The sequence below is a fragment of the Talpa occidentalis genome, unplaced genomic scaffold, assembly GCF_014898055.3.
Source record: "Talpa occidentalis isolate TD23 unplaced genomic scaffold, MPIMG_talOcc4v2.1 talOcc4.3, whole genome shotgun sequence".
In the NCBI taxonomy this organism is placed as follows: domain Eukaryota; kingdom Metazoa; phylum Chordata; class Mammalia; order Eulipotyphla; family Talpidae; genus Talpa; species Talpa occidentalis.
In genome coordinates, this window is record NW_023603184.1 from 40,118,268 (window position 1) to 40,136,130 (window position 17,863).

Consider the following 17,863-nt stretch of genomic DNA (forward strand, 5'->3'; position numbering starts at 1 on the left):
CTCAGCCAGCGGTTATTTCTCATTAGTGTAGAAGTTTGAAAGCCACACAGCCTGCATTTCTCCAAAACCTTTCTGTAATTCAGACAGATTGGGGGCTGTTCTCCAGATCAATGAAGCTGGCTTTGCTGTCTGCCAAGGCCCTGGTTCTTGGGTGGGATGGAAGAGTAGGGTAAAAGAGAAACTGCATCTGTCTAGTGCTTCTGAGAAAGTTCTAGTCCCAGCATATGCCTGAACCCAGGGATCAAAAACAACCACTAAGATTCCTTCCAACCCAGTGCCCTGTGGTTCCAGTTGATCAGACTAATGGTCTGTGGGCCCTCCAGGAAGGTGGATGGATCAAGAAGACTGGGGGTGGGGGAGGGCACTTTACCTGGATGCAAGATCTCCCAGCAGGCTGGGTGGGTCAGAGGAGGCGGGAGGGTGGTCAGGAGAGAGTTCAGAGAGGAAGAAAAAGAAAGCATGTTCATTCACCACCTCTGCTGTACGTTGCGGGTAGAGAAGTCCCATGGAACATTCTCCCACCCACCCACTCACGGATACATAGAGCATTGGCCATGGCAGGGGAGAGACTGAGAGCCAGGCCCAGCTCAGCCAACACTGCAGGACGCCTCCCTGAGTCCAAGACTCTCTTCTGTAAAAGAGACATAAAAACCAGGCCCTGTGCTGCTGGCCCCAGGAGGGGGGACATAGGGTGGCAGAAGCTGGCACTTTGGGCTCCACTGAGGATCCGTCAAGGAGGGGCCTTGTCAAGGAAGACGACAGGGGCTGCAAGGGTCTCAGGACATAGGATTTGGGACTCCGAGGTGTCCTGTGATGTGTGGTGAGAATTACACTTGCCAACTGCACAGAGTTACTGTGCTAGTAAAGGACTCTCAGTGTCTAATGCTTTTCAATTTTTCATAGAGATGATGTATGAATTTGGGGGGAAAAAACGCCTCTGCCAAATTAGAAATCCTGCTTCTAGCTTTATAACCAGAGCCTCTGCCAGTCCATGCTCCGGGGCAAGAATATCTCAGGTCCGCTGCCAGGACCCCAGCACCCAGCCCATGCCCTGGAGAAGGGAGGAGCCCAGGAAGTGTCTGGGGTGCTTTTCCTCCTGCTGTGGCATGGGGGCCTCACTCCAGCTCTGGGATTCTGAGCTCCTTTAGCCATTTCCCCAGATCAGCCTGAGCATGGGCAGTGGGGGGTTAAGGGGGGGTGGCGGGGTTGAGAGGGGGGTGGCGGGGTTGAGGGGTGTAGAGGGTGCTGGGCCCAGGATGCGGTGAGGGGCATGCCCCTCTAGAGGCCCCAAGCAGAGCCTCATCACCCGGTGTGCCCAGATAGGGGCTAGGGAAGAGGAGGAGGAGGAAGTAAGGGGAGGAGAAAAAGATGAGGGGCCAGGGGAGGGGCTGGGGCCTCTGGAGTAGATGAGGGGAAGGGGATGGGGCAGAGGAGCTGGAGGGAGGAAGACAAGGAACAGGATGTCTTCAGGCCCTGTTCACCCGCGTGGCAGCTCCAAGAGGTTCCACAACCAGACAGAAGGGGCCTGGCCGTGGGGCCTCTCCACCCTGCACTCGCCCCTCACTCAGGGCTCTGGGACGGGGCTGGAGCACTCACCCGCCCCGAGACACCACCAGCTTCACTTTCACTTTGTAGGAAACAATGATGCCCAGGATCTCTCGGTTGGCGCCTTCCCTCAGCCTGCAAGGTGACATGGAGAAGAGGTTCATGGGGGCCCGCTGGATGCATGAGCCTCTTTGGACCCCACCACCACCCCACCCCCCCTACCCCGGCCAAACAGAGTCCCAGGAGTGAGAAGGGAGGGACCTCAGAGGCCTGGCCTCAGTGTCTGGCTGGGGGGTCAGCCTTTCCTCTCTGGCCTGGGTCCCGTGGACGGGGCAGGCTCTTCCTACTCTGCTTCTCCAGAGTTTAGAGGACGGGGAGGGAAGGGGTAGCAGGGAAGACACCTGGAGGAGGGGGTGCCTTCAAGTAGGTCTGGAGACAGGTAGGGTCCTAGCCAGGGTGAAGGAAAGGCCAAGCATTCAGAGGCAGGTGGGAAGCACACACGGAGGTGGTAAGACCACTTCGGCTGAGCATGGGGCCTATGGGGGAGTGGTAGCAGGGGTCCTGCAGAGGCAGCCAAAGCCCCCAAGACCTCAGCAGGGCAGGCAAGATGAGCTCCCCACACCCCCAGGTCTCTGCTACAGCAAAGTGGCCTGGGCAAGAGAGATCATTTAGCACTGGGATCCCTGCCTTTGATGGGTATCCCCACATCTGGTCTGTTTCTCTCCAGGCCCCTCCTGATCCATCTTTCCCTGCTAGGACCCTTCCAGGAACCACTATCTTAAAGGACGCACCCCATCTGACAAGATACTAGTTCTAAAGCTGCTACCTCTTGCAGGAAGCCTCTCTAGGTTGCCTCCCCTAAAGAAGCCAGCACAGCCCAGCACTAAGTAAGTTGAGGGGTTCATCTTACTCTCTGGGTCACCCTTGGTTAGGAGAAACTATAGGGGAACAACTTCCCCAGCACTTTAAATTCCTGAGGATAATGCTTCGGGCCACCCAAGCCTTGAGCTAGTGCTGGTGGGACTGAGTCAGGTGTGGACACACTGGGGGCAGGGCGAACATCCTTGAAAGACTGGGACTAGGGCAGGCGGGGCCTCACAGGGTGCTGGAGGCCAGGTTGGTGTCTTCATGCTTGAGCTTCCCATCCAGGGCAAGGCCCCGCTTCTCTCGGTTGTTGGCCAGGAAGGGGGTGAGCGTGTAGACTTTGCAGAAGGTCGAGCTGGGAGCCACTGTGTCGCTGGAAAGAAGGGAGGCAGATGTGGAGATGCCCACGCCCCGCCCCCAGAAGCATCTCCACACACACAGAGGCCCTGGAGCGGGGCCTGCTCCTACCCCATGGAAAGGCGCTGTGAGGCAGGCCCAGCTCTGGCAGGGACACTGCCACCACCCAAGAGGCCCAACCATGCCCCACGCAAACAGTGACTTGGGGGCGAGCCAACAGCCTCCTGCTTGGCAAGTAGCTGTCATCTGCACAGTATTAAGTCACTACTACTTGGCCCTGTGCTCTGACTGGTCGGAGAACATGGACTTTTTTTTCTAACATTATATTATGAAACGTTTTTAAAAGCACAGCAAGGCTGAAAGAACTGTGCTGTGAACACACCCACACACTCCCCAGCTAGGCCCTATAGTGAGAACTGTTCTGGCCTTATCTCCTGTGTGTCCTTGGTATGTGGGCTGCTTGCCTCTCTGCCCTCCATTTTTGCCCAGTGAGCTGGGTCATTCCTTTATTAAACAGGGAAGCTGTGTGCCTACTGCCTCGCCTTTTATGCCGTGGCCGTCAGGAAGCTCAGAGGAAAGTCTCTCCCTTCAGTCTGGATCCCTTGTGCAGTGCAAAGAGGACCCCAGTTTCCTTAATTCACTAGCTCTGTTTCATTATTCTAGCCTTCGAGGGTCTTTCTCTTGACTGGAACATGCATTTTCTTGTAGCTAAATCAAGTGAATGGTCTCTAAAAGGCAGTTTGGATCATCTACTCTGAGTGGTGAGGAGTTGAGGCCCAGCCCTCTGCCTGGTGGCAAAGAGCCATTTTGGGGCCTGGAACTGGACCCAGGCTTCTCTTTCTCCCCAGCCAATCCCACATGCCCAAGACCGGGCTTGTGCTCACTTACTCTGCCTCTTCCATGGCCACGGGGCACTTGTACTGGGCCGTGTTGAAAAGGCAGATGTCTGCATACTGGCGCACTGGGGAAGAAGAGGGAACCGAGGTGGTGTGAGGCAGGGGTTGAGCAGCCCAGGGCAACAGCCAGAGTCCACTGGGGCTTTTGCAGGAAACTGCCCCCATCCAGCAGCCGGAGGGCAGCCCAGACACACCCATCCCCTGCCAGAAGCAAAAAGCCTTCCCCTCAAGGACAGCTTTGCCCAGAAACCAGGGACTCTGAGAGAAGAGGTGGCTTAAACTCTGAACTCATTACCTGGCCAACAAGCAGCCCATGTCACCAGCCTCAAAAGCCCTAGCCTTTGGCTTAGCAGGCCCTGTGCTTCCCTGCGGGCCGGGGGTATTTACAAGGCTAGAAACAAGGGAGAACTTTCAACCGCCCCAACCCTCGGGAGGCCTTCCTCCAGCCTGCCCCGTCCAGCCCGCTGCCCGGTACCCGAAATCTTGATCTTCTTCACTGTCTTGTTGGTGTTATTGGTGACGTGGACGTTGACACTGATGGGCTCTCCGTGGTAATAGATCTGGATAGGGGTTTGGATAGGGGGATACCAAAGCTCTTTAAGGGAGAGGAGTCATCCCACACACCTCTCCTGGGGCTCCCCTCCACCTTGGCTTTCCTGACACTGGCCCCAAGTTCATTAGCTGCTTCCCACTGAGCTGCAGGCATGAGGCTTGTTAGTGCAGTTCCTTTGAGGAACCTTGAAAGATCATTGAATTAACCGATACTCCTGGGGTCCAGTCCCGGCTGGGTCACCAGAAGTAATACCAGTAACAACGATGGTGAGGAGAACAGCGTGACCTTGCCACTTGCCTAAACCTGCTCCCCTCACTGCACAGTGGAGGGATTGGAGCAGGCCATGTGTCCAGTCCCTTGAGATCCTGCAATTTTAGACATGGAGGGTCTAGAAGAGGCAGGGGCAGGGAGGGACGGGCTGGCCCACTCAGTCTTCACTGGAAGGCCCCAACTTGAATCTTGACCCAAGCACTTGCCTTCAGCTGCCCCACAAGAGGGTGAGGGGGCAGCCCATCAGAAGGGCAGCTGGCAGTGTGGGAAGAGGGTCAGGACCCAGGACCCTTGGAGAGGGTATACGGACCTCTGAGCTCAGCCACATCATTCGGCCTCAGGTCCCCCAATGTCATTCCTTTAGGTCCCAAGAGGCTTCCCCAGCTCTTCCTCAGCTTTCCTAAACCCTGTAGTCTTAGAGACAAAAGCTCCTACCCAAGGAGTCCTGGCGGCCATGAGAGGGCTGGGGTTGGGGGTCTCTACTCTGCTAGACCACCTCCCAGCCCTGCCCAGTCTGAGCCTCCTACCTCCTTATCCAGAGAAGCCTCTAGATGCAAGGGTTTGTCCGACATGAGGAACTGCCTGGTGGTCTCGGCCGTGGGCTGGGGGCCAGGCCTCTCTGGGGCATACTGAACCTTCCGGATGACCAGGCGCACGGAATTCCTAATGGAGATGGGCAGAGTGATGATGACCAGGTTACCTGCCTCCATCCCATTTCCTTGCAATCCTTATATCCTCCTTCTGCTCAAGAGACGCCATGGCTCCCCGGGGCCTTAGAATCTAATCCAAACTCTGGAGGTCGGCACCACCTGGCACCCCTCTATCCTCTCCTGTTCTGTCCCCAGTCTTCCCAACTTCTTCACTGTCACTCCTGGTGATCTAAATAGTCCTATCTCTGGGCTTCCCCGGCACTGGCATCCTGCCTCTCCAGAACACCTTTTTCTGGCTTCTGCCATCAGCTATTTCCTTCTTCAAGACCCAGCCAAATACCTGTTCTTCCTAGGCCAGCCCACTCTGATCTTCTCCTGGTCTGAGCACCTCAATATTGGAGGCCAAATCCCCCTGTGGCAGCCCAGTGGGGTGTATGCCAGTACCCAGAGTGATAACAAAGGAATTGTTTTCACTGCCTGCAGCCCTATGTCACTATCAGTGTAAGGACAGAGAAGTTTGTCTAAATTGTGCACAGCTAATTCTCAGCACCTGGGCCTGCCCTATAGTCTCAGTGCCCGCCCTATAGTAAGTGCTTGTTAAATGTCTATTAAATAAAAATATGCGGAGGGGACAGGGGCCCCATGAAGAAGTGGGGGCTCAGGAAGGAGACAGGTTCAGTGATGGGTGTGGATTCAGTGGCAGTGGCGGCGGGCCAGGGGGAAGCAGGCCAGGGGAAGGGTTTAAGGGTCAGTGAGAAAGCACAGGCCCTGCTGAGCTGGGGATCGAGGCAGGTGCCAGGGGCTCAGGGAGGAAACCAGGGCACAGCATCAGTGAGGACATGGGCGCTCAGCAAGGCGTTCTCCGTGGCAAACTAGCCACGCCAGCATCCTCATTTCCCAAGAAGCTGCCTCCATTCCCTGGAACTGGATGGCAGGATTAAAATCCTAGCTCTCCTCTTATTTTTTGACCTTGAGTACATCAGCCTCCATGCCTCAGTCTTCTCATCTGCAGGGGGACCATGGCAGGACATGCCTCTGGGGGTTGCTACAAGAATTCAACTGGTTCATACATGACCATAACTTTGAGCAATGCCTGGCACCTAAAAGTCCTTGCTAAATAACAGTCGCTATGTAATTATTAGTAGCGACTATGGTGTAGACGTAAATATTCCCTCAGTGATGGTGAGAGGGTGGTGGCGGCCAATGTCACTTCTTGCTAGCTCTGGTCAGGTTCCCTCTCACAGTCCACAACACTCTCTCTCTCCTCTGATGCCAGATCTTAAGAAGAGAAGGTGGACAGAGAAGCAAGGGAGGAGGGTCACATCTCCCCACACCAGATGCCCAAACTGGAGATGGAGCGGCCCCCAATCTGCAATACAGCCTGCAGCCACCAGGTGGCAACTCAACCTACTCCCTAAAAGGCTGCAGTGCCAGCCAGGCTCCCGTAAGCACCTTGACTTAGGAGAGGGGGTGTAACAGCATAGGAGGTTGAGGCCAGGCAGTAACTGACTCCAGGAGGGACAGATATTAGAATGGAGTTGGGCAGCTCATCCCAGCAGCCAGGACCAGCTGTTTCTAACTGCCAGCCCAGCACTGTGCCTCTCCAGAACTCTTGCTCTCCTGAGACAGGGCTGACCTCTACATGCACACCCCCCTGGGTTCACCTTCTCCACTGATGTTCCTTGCTTAGAAGCCTCCATTGACAACCTACCCCTGCCACCTCCTACTGAGGGTCTCCCAATACAACTGAAATACAGGGGTCGCGGCTGACTAGGGAATGTCTTGCTCATTGTTTAAAGCAATCTTTACCCTAAAACAAAATAAAAAGATGTGGTCTGGAGGAGACAAGACCAGCGGCAGAGAGAGTGAGTGGAAGTGAGTACAGTGGTGACAGGAAAAAATGCTGAGACCCGAGCCAGAGCAATTGAGCCACCTCCCCCAGGAAGTCCTCCATGACCTCTCAGTCATGGCTGGAATATGTGACTGTTCCTATCCTCACAAGCACACTTCCAGGAATTGTTACTTATCTTTTTCTGTACTCAGCCTGTCCTGTCTCCCTCCCTCTGCCAGTGGCAGACAGTCACACCCTGCCGGAAGCTACACCCTCTCACCGTTTGTGGATCTTCTCCTCCAGGTTTTCCGCGCAGAAGGCTTTGACTTCATAGTCCACACCACAGGCCTGTGGAAAGGGCTCACTGACCACGAGGCCTTGGAGAGGGCAGAGTCCCAAGAGCATGGCGAGCCCACCCTCCCATTTTATAAAAACACCGGGTGGGTCAGTGGGCCCCCACAGCCTCTACTGTTCCATCTGACTGTGGAGCCCACGCTCAGTCCCAGAGCTGCGCTGTCCCCCTCTTTGTGGCTACCGCTCTCCGGTTGCCTCCCCATCAACTTTCTGATCAGCTGCTTCCCAGCTGCCTGAAAAAGACTTCCCAGATTACACTCATGGTGCTCTACTCTCCAGGTACCACCTCGCCTGGTATTTTCATCAAGACAGCTGCCCAGAAATGCAGCAGGTACCTCAGCAGCACCTTGTGTGCAGACACTGTCCTGGGTGTGCTGCTTCTGTGCCTCACGCCATCCCCTCACCCGCATGGGAAGGCACAGCCTGGCTGCTCTATTGCCCAGACAAGACAATGGGCTCAGAGTCCCGGGGCCCAGGACACTACTGGTGTCACATCTCTCCAAGCCTCAGTACCCTCCTGTAAATGGTGATGACTGCACCTTTAAAAAGAGATTGTGAGGCGAGTGGTAGTCCTGTTGTAGCCAACACTGAGGCCAGGAGTGATTCGGAAGAGCCTCTGGCATGTCACTGAATCAGCCATCCACCACCCTGCCTGCTTAACTAAGGTGGGATTATTCTGGTCCAGGCATGAAGAAGCTTCAACAGGGAAGGTTCTAGCACCTCCCAGAGAAAAAATCATGGACAGGGGACACAAGCGTCCCAGACCCAGAGAGAGGCTCCCTTTGAGGTGACCCACCTTCCCTGTGTCTTCAGGTCCTGGCTGCAACGTCACAGAGCATGGGAGGTTCAGAGGGATCTGGTAAGGGGACAGACAGAATGAGCCCCCTGTCGCATTCACTACCAGCCTCCCCAAGTCCCTCACCCATGCCACCCACACACATCCATCAGACCAGGGGCCCCCAAGGACCGACCATATCTCTTCCATCAGACTAGGGGCTCCAGAGGACAGACCGCGTCTCCCCCACAGACCATGCCAAGCCATGTCCCAGGCGGAGTCAGAGGCCCCTCCAGTCAAGTTGATTGAAGTGTTTTTCTGTATCTGCTGGGTTTAGCCCAGCCCCATGCTCACAAAACAGTTGATAAAGGTCTTTCCATGAAGCCTACTCTGGTAGGCACGCTAATGGCCCCCCAAAATGTCTATGCCCTAACTCCCCAAGCCTGCAACTATGTTACCTATGTGGCTAAGGGGATTTTACAGGTGTGACTAAGTCAAGGATCTCGAGATGGGGTCCTTATCCAGGTGGGGATGACATGGTCCCCAGGGTCCTTAACAGTGGTCCCCCAACAGGGTCCAACAGTGGCGGAAGAACCAGGGACAGAGTGATGGATAGAACACTGGCCCTGATGGTTTGGAAGATGGGGTGTGTGGCCCACCGTCAAGGAAGAGAGGGGCGTGGCCCACAGTCAAGAATGGGAGTGTCTCCAGAAGCTGGTAAAGGCAAGGAAACAGATTCTGTCCTCAAGTGTGGGGCAGGCACACAGGGCTGCCCAGACCTTGGTTTTAGTCTGCTAAAAACCATTTTTGACTTCTGAGCCCCAGAACTGTAATACGTGTGTGTTGTGTAGTCTGTATGTTTCATTGCCACCAGGTTTGGGGTGGTTTGTTAAGCAGCAGCAGGAAACTAACACATCTACAATAGAGAGGATGACTCGCAGACTCTCACAGAAAACGAAGGAGAGGATTTCCCTGAATCACAGACTCAGAGTCCGAGAAGCAGGACGTCTTAAAATCCAGAATCTTGGATCACAGGATGAGAAGATGGCAGAGCAGGGAAACCACTCCTTGCCATCCCTTGTTTGCAAGCTGGGCCGAAGCCTGGCAAGTGGACAGCCGGTCTGAGGGAAGAGACGGGCTGACAGCCACCAGACGGAGCCCAGAGGTCACGAGTGACCCCCTGGCAGTGACCAGAGAAGAGACACTTACCAGGCAGTGTAAGTGACCGTGTCCCGGGCCCCAGCGTACACTGGGAAACTAGGTGCCAAGTGGCTGCCCCAGCTGCCCCCAAGTGCCTGCCCCGAGGGCCTCCCAGAGGTGGTGTTTCTGGAATGGGGTCCCAGGGGCTGGCAGTCCCTGACCTCAAAGGTGAAAGGATAGGCGTGCTCGCCCAGCTTCTTGATGAGGCGCTCCTGCAGCCGTGTCAGAGGCTTCTTGTCCTCGGGGGCTGGCGGGAAGGACTGCACGTTGGCCACAAACAGGTCCTTGCGAAAGGTCAGGCCCAGGACATCCAGGTCCTCTCGGCCATAGCGGAAAGCGCAGGTCAGTGTCACATAGACTGTGGGAACAGGGGGCACTTAGGAGGGGTGTGGGGGGTAGCATGCAAGCCCCCCAGAGTGCCAGCTGTAGCTCTGAGATTGACGTGACGGGAGGCCCCAGATCTGCCCTAAGCTCCCCTGGGGAAGGCTGTGCAGCCCTTGAGGTGTTGAAGGGCCGCCATAGCTGGGCCTCTGGCAGGAGGTGGATGCTGACTGCTGGGTCTGTCTGTCCTCCCCTCTGTGTAGAGGGGCGCACGAGATGGCCTGATAGGGCTAGGGGGCCTTGCCGGGTGGGCCTGGGGAGGAGTCAAAGCAGGAAGAGAGAACAAAGCGGGAAGAAGCACTGGATGGTATCCAGAAGGCCTGGGGTCTCGTCCCAGCCCAACCCCTACCTTCTGTCTTCCCACTGACCTTAGACAATCCCTGCACCTTGCCAGGAATCAGTTTCCTCTTCTACAAAGTGAGACCCTAACTCCTACCCTGTTCTCATCTCCAGCCTTGCAATGCCATGATATATTGCTGGGAAAGTGCTTGGGGCATTGAAAAGGTTCCCCCAAAGTGGACACTGGCAGGGCTGGCCCAGCCAGAGATCACTGGAGATCTGATGTTCATTGGAGCTGTCGAGAGAAGAACCGGCCGGGCTGGGCAGGGAGAGGCAGTAAGAATAGCTGATGTCAAGTCAGGGAGGCCCAGGGCTGAAGTCTGAAGTTGGTGGAGGAAGGGAAGGCCTTGGACAGGCAGGGGGTGGGCAAAGCCTCACCTCTCCTCTCCTTGAGATACTCAGGATCCACCAGGACCACACCATCTGCAGGAAGGACAGAGAGTGAGCAGACCTCCCAACGTGACCTCCCAAACACCGGCCAAACCCAAACCTCCATGGAAGAAATGGGGAGGCCAGCTCCTGGGGGACAGCCCCACCCACCTCCCAGCTTCCTCTCCACTCTATCCTCCACCTGTCTCACAGAACCAGCTGGTGACTTGTGCAGGTCACTTAACTTGTCTGTTTCTTCATCTGTTAGTAATAACAATAGTCTGAGTTCAAAACTTCTACTATCAGGTTTATTTTAGAGTGTAGAAGTTTTGAATTGTAGAAATGCCATATGGTACATCTTCCAAATACTCTGCCACACTCTCTGCAGGATCTGAGGCAGCACCCCACGATCAAAAGCATTAATACCTCCATAGGGAAACGCGAATATTCTCACCTAGACACTAAGGCAAAAGCAGATTCCTATCAGTTCAACTTGTGCCACTGAACAAATTTTGCATCTAACTATTGAATAATTTTAGGCTTTCAGGCCCGGGGTGTGCAGATCAGGGTGGTGATCCCGCAGTGCCCATCTCACAGGGCTCCTGTGAGGACAAAGTAAGTGTAAAATACATGAGAAGTGCGATGCAGCGTTGGCTCGGGCGCCGCCATGTCCCTCAGCCTGGCCTTGGGAGTGTAGAGTCCTGCTGGACACACGTCCTCCGCCCAGAACCCGGGAAGCCAGAAACACTGGCTCAGGGGTCGCTGCCTTGCCTGACGCCCTGGGCCAGCGCTGGGAAACTCTACCAGCCACACCTGCTGAACCTCCCCCTCACTCATTTTCTCTCTCTCTCAGGCCATATTTCTCAGAGGGCTCCCAGTCCTGCCCCAGAGTCGGGCAGGTGCAAGGGACACTGTCATAGCACAGTCTGCCCCGCATCTTCACTCCACCTACTGCAGGTATTTCCTGTGGGCCTGGGCAGGGGCTCAGTGAGAATCAGTGAAGAGATTCCCCAACCAGGGGTGCCAAGGAAGTGTGGTCAGGGGAGGCTAGAGCCAGGTCTTAAAGAGCAAGAAGGGTCATCAACTCATGAGAAAAGGGAGAAGCATCCTAAATGGGGCAGAGGAAGGAGGGCCAGGCCTGACCTGAAACGTCCTGCAAGTCAGGGGCTTGGGCTGGCCATTGCGTTTGAAGGGGAACCATGGGGGTTACATAAGCATCAGGAAGACATAGAGCCATGTGGTGATGAGAGTATTTCTTACTGTGAGTCATTTGATGAACTCTAGACAACACTCCAGAACTCTCTGGGATCCCCAGAGACCAGTACAAGGTCTAGTGGGAAGTAGATGCTCCCATTTTCAAAGTAGGAGTGTGTGTGTGTGTGTGTGTGTGTGTGTGTGTGTGTGTAGCTGGTTTTCTCCTAGCCACAGTGCACAGGAGAACACCAGGATGCTTACTCCCTGGTTCCAAGGGCCAGTTCAGGAAGGAAATGCAAATGGCAGAAGGGGACATTGAGCTTCAAGGACACCAAACTGTCCCCAGACCCTGGCAGGGAAGAAAAGTAAGGTCACCCTGCTCTGGGCCCACAAGGTAAGACCCTGGAGTGGGCAGGACTCTGCTCACAAAGGACATCCCAGGTCTCCTGACCAATGCAAGAAGGTCTCCCTCCCTGCCAGCTGAAACCTGCTGCTGTGCTCTCTCTACGCCCGCCTGCACCTGTGCCTGCGCTCTGGAACCACAGGTCCCTCCCGTCCTCCTGGCCCCAGGACACCCCCCACTATGAGTGGGATGACAGAGGTCATTCTCTGTGATTTTTTCCCAAGCAACACACCCCAATTTCTTCACCTGCAGTTTTCAGTGCCATCTTCCCAACCTCACTTCTTTTAGATCATGTGCCTTTTAAGAAAACTTTACCTCTCTAAGGTCTCACTGTCCCCATATATAACATAGGGGTCATTTTGGGCCTCCCGCCCTCAAACAGTTATAGCAAGAGGCAATGAGGTGGGGGCCCCTCTAACAAGAGCTATACTTCTTAGGGGTATAACCGGGGTAATTGTGCCTCCCCTACATTTGGCAACGTAGAAGTCATTTTTGATTGACACTGAAGGACAAGACTTCTCAGGATGTCCAGAACAGGTCTTCCCAAGACGTGTCTCTTTGGCATGTGCATTATCTCAAACCGAGGTCAACTCAGGCCTTACAGGCTCACAAGGGAACTTTTACCACTCTCTTAACTACCTAGAAGAATGAACATTGGAGTACTAGGCAGTGGAGAAACTTATCTACATGTCAGGGCAAACATGTACTACAGAGCATCTGGTCTCCATCCTATGAGTCTCCCTCCCTTCATCATGTGAGCCCCCTCCTCTCACCATGAAACCCCAGGCCCCTATCCTCAGCTCAGCATACACCCTCAGTTTGCTCCGTTGGCTTTAGAATCCACATCCATTAGACTTTCCATACAAATGTACTCAAATTTTATTTTTCTCCTAGTAATCTATCTGATATTAATATGATCAACCAGCTTGAGAAGAATCCAGAGGAGTAGGAGAAAGTTTCCCCTGTGCCCCTATATCATACTGAGATGGGGTACTCCTGGTGTCAAATGGGTAGAGGCCAGGGATGCTGCTAACTCTCCTACGACATCCAGGATAGTCCCCACCAGTGAAGCATTAGCCAATTCAAAATGTCAAGAGTGCTGATGCTGAGAAACCCAGAACTAGAAAGAATAAGACCTTGGGAGGTGCCTTCAGCCACATCCCAGTCTCTGGCAAGACTCTCACGTCAGCAAAGACAGCCTCCATTTCACAGGCCTTACGTTTTTCCTTCCATCTCTCACCCTCTCTGCCCTCAGGAGGCAGCAGAGCAAAGGTTCTATGGTGCCAAACTGCCTAGGTTTGAATCTGGGCTCCTTGATCTACTTGCTCTGTGACCTGGAGCAAGTCACTTAACCTCTCTGTGCACCTTGTTCTCGTATGTAAAGCAGGGATAGTAACACAGTAGCTACCCCTGGTGTCTGGTGCATCATAAGCCTTATAAGTGGTGGCTGCTGTCACCATCATCCTCATCCTCCTTATTATCATCTCTCAGGACACCTTAGCTCTTCTCACCTCAATACTTCCATCATTTCCTCTCAGCTGGACAGAAAAGCAGTAACTGCTCCATAAAGGTTTGCTGACTAAAGTAGGAAGCCACTTCTACCCCATTCTTCACACCCGGCCTCTGGGCCCCGGGGCTAATCCTGGGTGGCTTCCACACACTGTTCTCTAGAAGAGACCTGCTGGCTCTGCCTTCCCCTTCTTCCTGTCTGGCTTCCAGGGACTCACCCACAGGGTCCACGAGGTCGATGTGATCCACAAAGTCCCTCTTTCCCAGGTAGACGGTGAGCTGGGGAGGAGAGGCACAGGGGGTGTTAGCAGCTATGGACCTGGAGGCTCAGAAGCTGCAGGTTCATGCCCTGGAGAAAACCCTGGAGATGCCCCTGAAACTCCTAGATCCACATCCCACCCTCATGGAGATCCTAACCAGAGCTGAACCCAAGCCCCAGCCCAGATACAAAGAATAACAAACCTGTGCTCAACCCAAACCCCGATGAAGTTGTTACTGTTCCCGTTTTACAGATGAGGACACTGAGGCTGGAAAGGTCTTCATGCACAGCAGCAAAGAAGTCTCTGCTGAGCAGGAGTGCTGGGCCTGCCTCTGTCTGCAGGAGGGCACTGAGCACTGGGCAATATGCTCTCATTATTCCCCCACCCCCAGGTAGCATGGCAGGAATCCACTCAGGTGAGGACTCCAGAGCTGGAATTCACAAGGAAGTCAACATTCAGGGAAGAACCCCCAAGCCAGAGTGCAAAGTGTCATCCTGCTCCTCCACAATCCCTAAATCTGGATGCATCTCCCTCCATCGTAGCTCTCAATCTCCCCCTCCCCCCACCATCCCCACAGCCACTCTTGCCTGGACTGCATACCGGCCCCTCCGTGGTATGTGCCTTGGCCTCACACACTCCACTGTTGTGCCCTCCACAGCCAGGCTGGTAGTCTTAAAATGCAAACCATGCTGTTCTGGTCTGAAAACCCTTTAATGGCTCCTCAGTGCCCAGAGGTTATATGACAAGTGGGTACCATTCCAAATGCCAACTCTGATCGATTGGTAGGAGCTGCATGGGCCCCAAGTTGAGAGGCTGTCTAAGATGGATCCTGGCTCAGCAGGAAAAGGTAAAGGGCAATTGGTGATGACCACTGTGAACACGGGAGGGAGACACAGGGGCACCTGGGGTGCTATCTGCCAGCCCAGGCCAGGAGTCTCAAGGACTCAGCCCTGCAACCACCCCGTCCTCTCCCCCTGCCTCCCTCTTGGCGGATGCAACTGCTGTGGTCCACACGCTACACCCACACCTAGAATGCCCCGGCCATCCTGCCTTACCCAGAATGTGTCCCTCACTAGGGGAAGCCAGCGCTGACTGCCCGGGCTGGGTTCCACAGCCCTTGGGCATCCCCTTATCTCACACTTGCCACTTTCTGTTGAAAAGGTTCATTTCCGAGTCTGGCTGAGTAGCACAGGCTGTGCCTTATCAATCTCAGTACACCCCGCGCCAACCCCCTCCCTTCTCCCCAACATGGAATGATGTCAGTAGCGTCTACTGGCTGCAATGAGAGGAAGGCAGGATGGAGCCGGAGGCCTGTGAAAACAAGAGAGCAGGACGGGCACTGGGAGCTGCCCTGGATAACGGGTGACAACTGGATTCAGCTGAGACTCTGGGGGAGTCCCCTGAGACCCTTGGCACTTATTCTAATTACTGCATCCACACTGAAGTAGCCTTCTGATGGCTGAGGCTCCCCATACCAGAGCAGGGGGCTCCTAAAGTCCAGGGGAGTTGTACCCACCCCCAGGTGGAAAGTTTGGTAGGTAGGTCCACCCGCTGTGCTCCAGGATGCCTGTGGATAGCACTGTCTCCCCTCGGGTGCAGCGGGGCTTGCCTGCTCTGTAGAGATGCCCAAGAGAGAACAATAAGAGTTTGGGGTGAGGAAGGAATGGGGAGGGGCTGTCACAGACTCACCTTTCCATTCGGGCTCGCCTTCTTGAACACCCTGTGGAAAGGAGAGGATGGTCAGGGTTAGCATATCCAGACAAGGGGCCCGGGTGGCACCACCCAACAGTTGAGGGCTGGGACAGTGCTTGGCACAATGACAGCTCACCATCGCCGCCACTATCCCCACCCCCCCATGTCTCCCGGGCTCCAGCAATGGCCCCCTCAGCCTGTCAACACACAGCAGGCTGGTGTCTTTCATGAGGCGAGGCTGCGCCAAGACCACCCAGCCCAGGCCGAGGAAGAGCCTAGTCTCGGGGGGCCTGCCCTGTCCTCCGACACCCAAGGTTCCTGCCTCAGGACCCTTGTTCTAGCAGGCCCTCCCTGGGCTGCTCTCCCCTGACAGCACCCCATCCTCTGTGCCCACTTGTACCCCCAATCCTTCTCGCTCCCCTTTGCCTTTGCCTCCACACTCCCCACTTCCTCACCTACTGCGTATCTGATTTGCTGATTACATTTACGCCTGTCTGCTCTGCTAACCTGCCACAAGAGCAGATGTCTGTCTCTCTCATCCACTGATGTAGCCCAAGCACCCAGAAGGGCACCCAGTAGGTGTTTAATAAACCCGTGTTAATACACGGCAGGTAACGAGCACACATACATGTTAACTGCATGGGTGAAGGAATGAATCAGCGGAGGAATCAAGTGAGGAAAGGAGGCCGGGAAGAGGGGGGACGTGCATGCAACGGAGCCAGCAGAGGCGTAGTCCGCAGCTCCCAAAATGCTCACTCGGCCTTCCCAGCCCATCGCACCTTCCAGCAGCTCCCCCTGCCCTGTGCCTCCAGCTGAGCTTGGGGTCTGAGCCCCCTCCATCAGCTCTCCGCCACCCTCTAGCCCCAGGACTACAGAGTGATGCTGGGAGAGAAAAAAGTGGAGTTAGAGACAGAGACCCAGAGATGAGAGATGGTGTAGGAAGAGGGAGGGAGAGGAGGAGGGCCCTGCAAGTGTGAAAAGATGGAATGAGAGCTGCAGAGACAGAGGGAAAAACGACAAAGAGGGAGAGACAGCAGAAAAAAAGAGGGAGAGGGGCGACACAGAGCCACACAGCAGTCCGGTGCACCACAGCCCGTGTCCTCCCCCAGAGCAGCAGGCCCAGCAGGCAGTCAGCACAAGGTGGGGTGGGACCCACAGTGTTACAGGGAAGGGGTGGAGTGCTGGCTCTGTGCTGCCTCCATAGCCCCTGCCCTGCCCCCCCTATTTTTGGAGCCCAAGGGACCACTGATGTGTCTGAGCTTTCCTTGCAATGGAGGGCCTGGCACATCCCTCCCCCACCTCCCCTAGGAGTTCTGGGCCTTTCTGTTCCTCATAAATATTTATCAGTGTTTGGAGTGTGAAGATGTCACAGCTGACTAGGGTGTAATAATCGCTAAAGTTAAAAAAAATACAGATCACATGGTTTGAACCAGCAGCAACCAAGTTGGGGCCAGACCTGCAGAGACCAGAGAAGTGGTCCAGGCCACAGGGACCCCAGATGCTTCCAAAAGCCTCAGTCCACCCCTCGGGAAAAGATCTGAGGGAGAGGAGAGACGGAAAAGACCTGAGACCCCAAGTAAGTCAGGCAAAGCCATTCGGTGATCCCTGAGAGGGACAAGGGATACCCTGGCCCCAGGAGCGGGGCTGGGGACTAGGCTGCAAGGAGTGATTGGAAAAGGGAGGGGGAAGGAAGAAGTATCCGTTGAGTGCTTAATTATTATTTCTTCTAGCAGCAGAGTGAAATGGGTATTATAACCCCATTTTATAGATAATGAACTTGAAGTTCAGAGAGGTGTAGCAATTTGCCTAGGAATACTCAGCAATCCAGAGTCTAAGTCAGGATTTAAATCTAATTCTCTTGCCTCCAGAGGCCGGTACTTTATATCCACCCCTGCTGCTCTCCTAAAGCAGGTGTTTTTTTAAATCAACATCAGGTCAATAGAAAAGAGGGAAAATGAGCACAGGGGAGGGAAGGGGAAGAAATAAAGGGTGAGGAAGGGACGAGGTGAGGGTGACAAGGGACAGGAAGCTCAGGCAGCAGTGGGGAATGTCCTGTAAAGAATTTAATCAGCCAGGGGCCGCCTCCTTCAGGAAGCCAGGTCACTGAGGCTTCCTCACACAGCAGCAGCAGCAGCAGCAACCCTTGTCCCAAGAGCATGAAGGGCCCTCCTCCTGTCTCTAATTTTCCCAGAACCCTGCTGGGCCTTTAACAATCCCATTTCAGAGATGAGGAAATTGAGGCTCCGAGAGGCGAGCCATGGCTCCCTGTCCCCAGATCTCACATCCTTTCCACTCAGTCACACAGCCAAGGTCTCCTTGGCTTCCTGACCCCGACTCTGTCAGCAGGGCCCTTGTCTGGGGGCTTCCAGTTTACCAGGATTCCCACAAGTGCAGCACCACACAGATGGCTTCCACCTGTAC

At 54.8% G+C, this 17,863-nt stretch overlaps 1 protein-coding gene across 4 annotated transcripts in view; it reads right to left on the reverse strand.

Annotated features, from left to right (window-relative positions):
• The window catches only part of ARRB1 (arrestin beta 1), a 69,573-nt gene that overhangs the window by 4,609 nt on the left and 47,101 nt on the right, over positions 1 to 17,863 (reverse strand). For 3 of the 4 annotated variants that reach the window (XM_037522973.1, XM_037522974.2, XM_037522975.2), the window contains exons 2-13: positions 15,440 to 15,470; positions 13,709 to 13,769; positions 10,394 to 10,438; positions 9,457 to 9,653; positions 8,117 to 8,176; positions 7,247 to 7,314; positions 5,013 to 5,148; positions 4,138 to 4,222; positions 3,655 to 3,727; positions 2,645 to 2,782; positions 1,597 to 1,680; positions 371 to 394 (exon numbers count right to left, since the gene is read on the reverse strand). In XM_037522973.1, the coding sequence (XP_037378870.1) occupies positions 371 to 394; positions 1,597 to 1,680; positions 2,645 to 2,782; positions 3,655 to 3,727; positions 4,138 to 4,222; positions 5,013 to 5,148; positions 7,247 to 7,314; positions 8,117 to 8,176; positions 9,457 to 9,653; positions 10,394 to 10,438; positions 13,709 to 13,769; positions 15,440 to 15,470 (1,002 nt within the window). The remainder of the gene's footprint in view (positions 1 to 370; positions 395 to 1,596; positions 1,681 to 2,644; positions 2,783 to 3,654; positions 3,728 to 4,137; positions 4,223 to 5,012; positions 5,149 to 7,246; positions 7,315 to 8,116; positions 8,177 to 9,456; positions 9,654 to 10,393; positions 10,439 to 13,708; positions 13,770 to 15,439; positions 15,471 to 17,863) is intronic. The other variant, XM_037522976.2, reaches the window with a different exon arrangement.